The sequence below is a fragment of the Manacus vitellinus genome, unplaced genomic scaffold (assembly GCF_001715985.3).
Source record: "Manacus vitellinus isolate BGI_N305 unplaced genomic scaffold, ASM171598v3 scaffold_265_pilon, whole genome shotgun sequence".
Classification (NCBI taxonomy): domain Eukaryota; kingdom Metazoa; phylum Chordata; class Aves; order Passeriformes; family Pipridae; genus Manacus; species Manacus vitellinus.
Genome location: NW_021939925.1, coordinates 3,519 through 5,510, shown reverse-complemented (window position 1 = coordinate 5,510; position 1,992 = coordinate 3,519). Strand labels below are relative to the sequence as shown.

Genomic DNA, 1,992 nt, shown 5'->3' with positions numbered 1-1,992 from the left:
TTCCCGGTGTTCCCGCTGACCTCGTCGTTGAGCCAGTTGAGGTTGTTGAGGGTCTGGATGTCCTTGCGGGTGATGGTCAGCCGGAAAGCCTCGCTCAGCACCTCGTCCTGGTTCCCGCCCCGGAACACGCTCTTGATCTCCTTCTCCATCTCCTGGGGGAGCACCCGGAGCTGGGAAGGGCCATTCCCGACCCTCCAGCCCAGCCCCAAGGCTCCAACCCAACCCATCCAAGGGTTCTCCTTCTCCTTCTCCATCTCCTGGGGGAGCACCCGGCTCTGGGAATGGCCATTCCCGACCCTCTGGCCCAGCCCAAGGCTCCAACCCAACTGATCCAAGGGTTCTTCATCTCCAGATCTGGGAATGGCCATTCCCAACCCTCCAGCCCAGCCCCGAGGCTCCAACCCAACCCATCCAAGGGTTCTCCTTCTCCATCTCCTGGGGGAGCACCCGGATCTGGGAAGGGCCATTCCCAACCCATCCAAGGGTTCTCCATCTCCTGGGGGAGCACCCAGATCTGGGAATGGTCATTCCCGACCCTCCAGCCCAGCCCCAAGGCTCCAACCCAACCCATCCAAGGGTTCTCCTTCTCCATCTCCTGCAGGAGCACCCAGATCTGGGAAGGGCCCTTCCCGTCCCTCTGGCCCAGCCCCAAGGCTCCCAGTGATCCCAGGGGGATCCAAACCAGGCTGGGGAAAAGGAACTGAACGTGGAACAAGGCAGGGAATTCCTGGGCTCAACCCAACTGATCCCAGGAGGATCCAAACCAGGCTGGGGAAAAGGAACCGAACGTGGAACTTTGGCGAGGAGAATTCCTGCTTTTCCACCCACACCCAACCGATCCCAGGGGGATCCAAACTGGGTGCTGTCCCTAAATCCCTGTGTGGGTGTGTCACCAACCTCAGTGATCTCTGGGAACTCCTCCTCTCCCTCGGGGCCCTTGGAATCCTCCTCCTTCTCCTCCGGCCCCACCGTCACCGGGATCTCCTTCTCCAGAGGCACCCGCAGGTTGAGATCCACCCGCTCCGGCACCGCCTGCTCCCGCTCCTGCAGCCTCTGGAGACAGCCGGGGGCGAGGGATGCAGGGATCCACCCAGGGATTGAGGGATCCACCCAGGGATTGAGGGATCCACCCAGGGATTGAGGGATCCACCCAGGGACCGAGGGATCCACCCAGGGATTCAGGGATCCACCCAGGGATCCAGGGATTCACCCAGGGACAGAGGGACTCAGGGATCCACCCAGGGGTCGAGGGATCCACCCAGGGACAGAGGGATTGAGGGACCCACCCAGGGATTCAGGGATCCACCCAGGGACAGAGGGATTCAGGGACCCTCCCAGGGATTGAGGGATTCAGGGACCCTCCCAGGGATTGAGGGATTCAGGGGCCCACCCAGGGATCGAGGGATTCAGGGATCCACCCAGGGATCGAGGGATCAAGGGATCCACCCAGGGATCGAGGGATTCAGGGATCGATCCAGGGTTCCACCCAGGGATCGAGGGATCCACCCAGGGATCCGGGGATCCACACAGGAATCGAGGGAATCCACCCAGGGATCGAGGGATTCAGGGGCCCACCCAGGGATTGAGGGATTCAGGGACCCACCCGGGGATCAAGGGATTGAAGGATCCACCCAGGGATCAAGGGATTCAGGGATCCACCCCACCAGCTGAACGGGATTTATGGAATTCACCCCCCTCACCACGGGGGGAAAACTGAGGGGGGATTTTGGGATGAGGGGGAGGTCGGGCACTGACGGGACCCCAAGGCTGGCAGAGCTCCAGGAATGTTGGGATAACACTCTCAGGAGCTGGGATTTGGGGATAAGAGGGATTTTGGGGGGTCCTGTGCAAGGCCAGGAGTTGGGATTTTGGGCTGAGGGGGATTCTGGGGGGTCCTGTGCAGGCCCAGGAGTTGGACTGGATGATCCAGTGGGATGAGTGGGATTTTGGGGGGTCCTGTGCAGGGCCAGGAGTTGGGACTGGATGATCCAG

The 1,992-nt window shown here is 61.6% G+C and overlaps 1 protein-coding gene across 1 annotated transcript in view; it reads right to left on the bottom strand.

Moving 5' to 3' along the window:
• Window positions 1-1,992, bottom strand: part of SENP1 (SUMO specific peptidase 1) — a gene marked incomplete at both ends in the record, with an annotated part of 15,001 nt that overhangs the window by 10,295 nt on the left and 2,714 nt on the right. Inside the window, 2 exons of the mRNA XM_029960306.1 lie at window positions 21-152; window positions 898-1,053. Of these exons, the coding sequence (XP_029816166.1) occupies window positions 21-152; window positions 898-1,053 (288 nt within the window). The remainder of the gene's footprint in view (window positions 1-20; window positions 153-897; window positions 1,054-1,992) is intronic.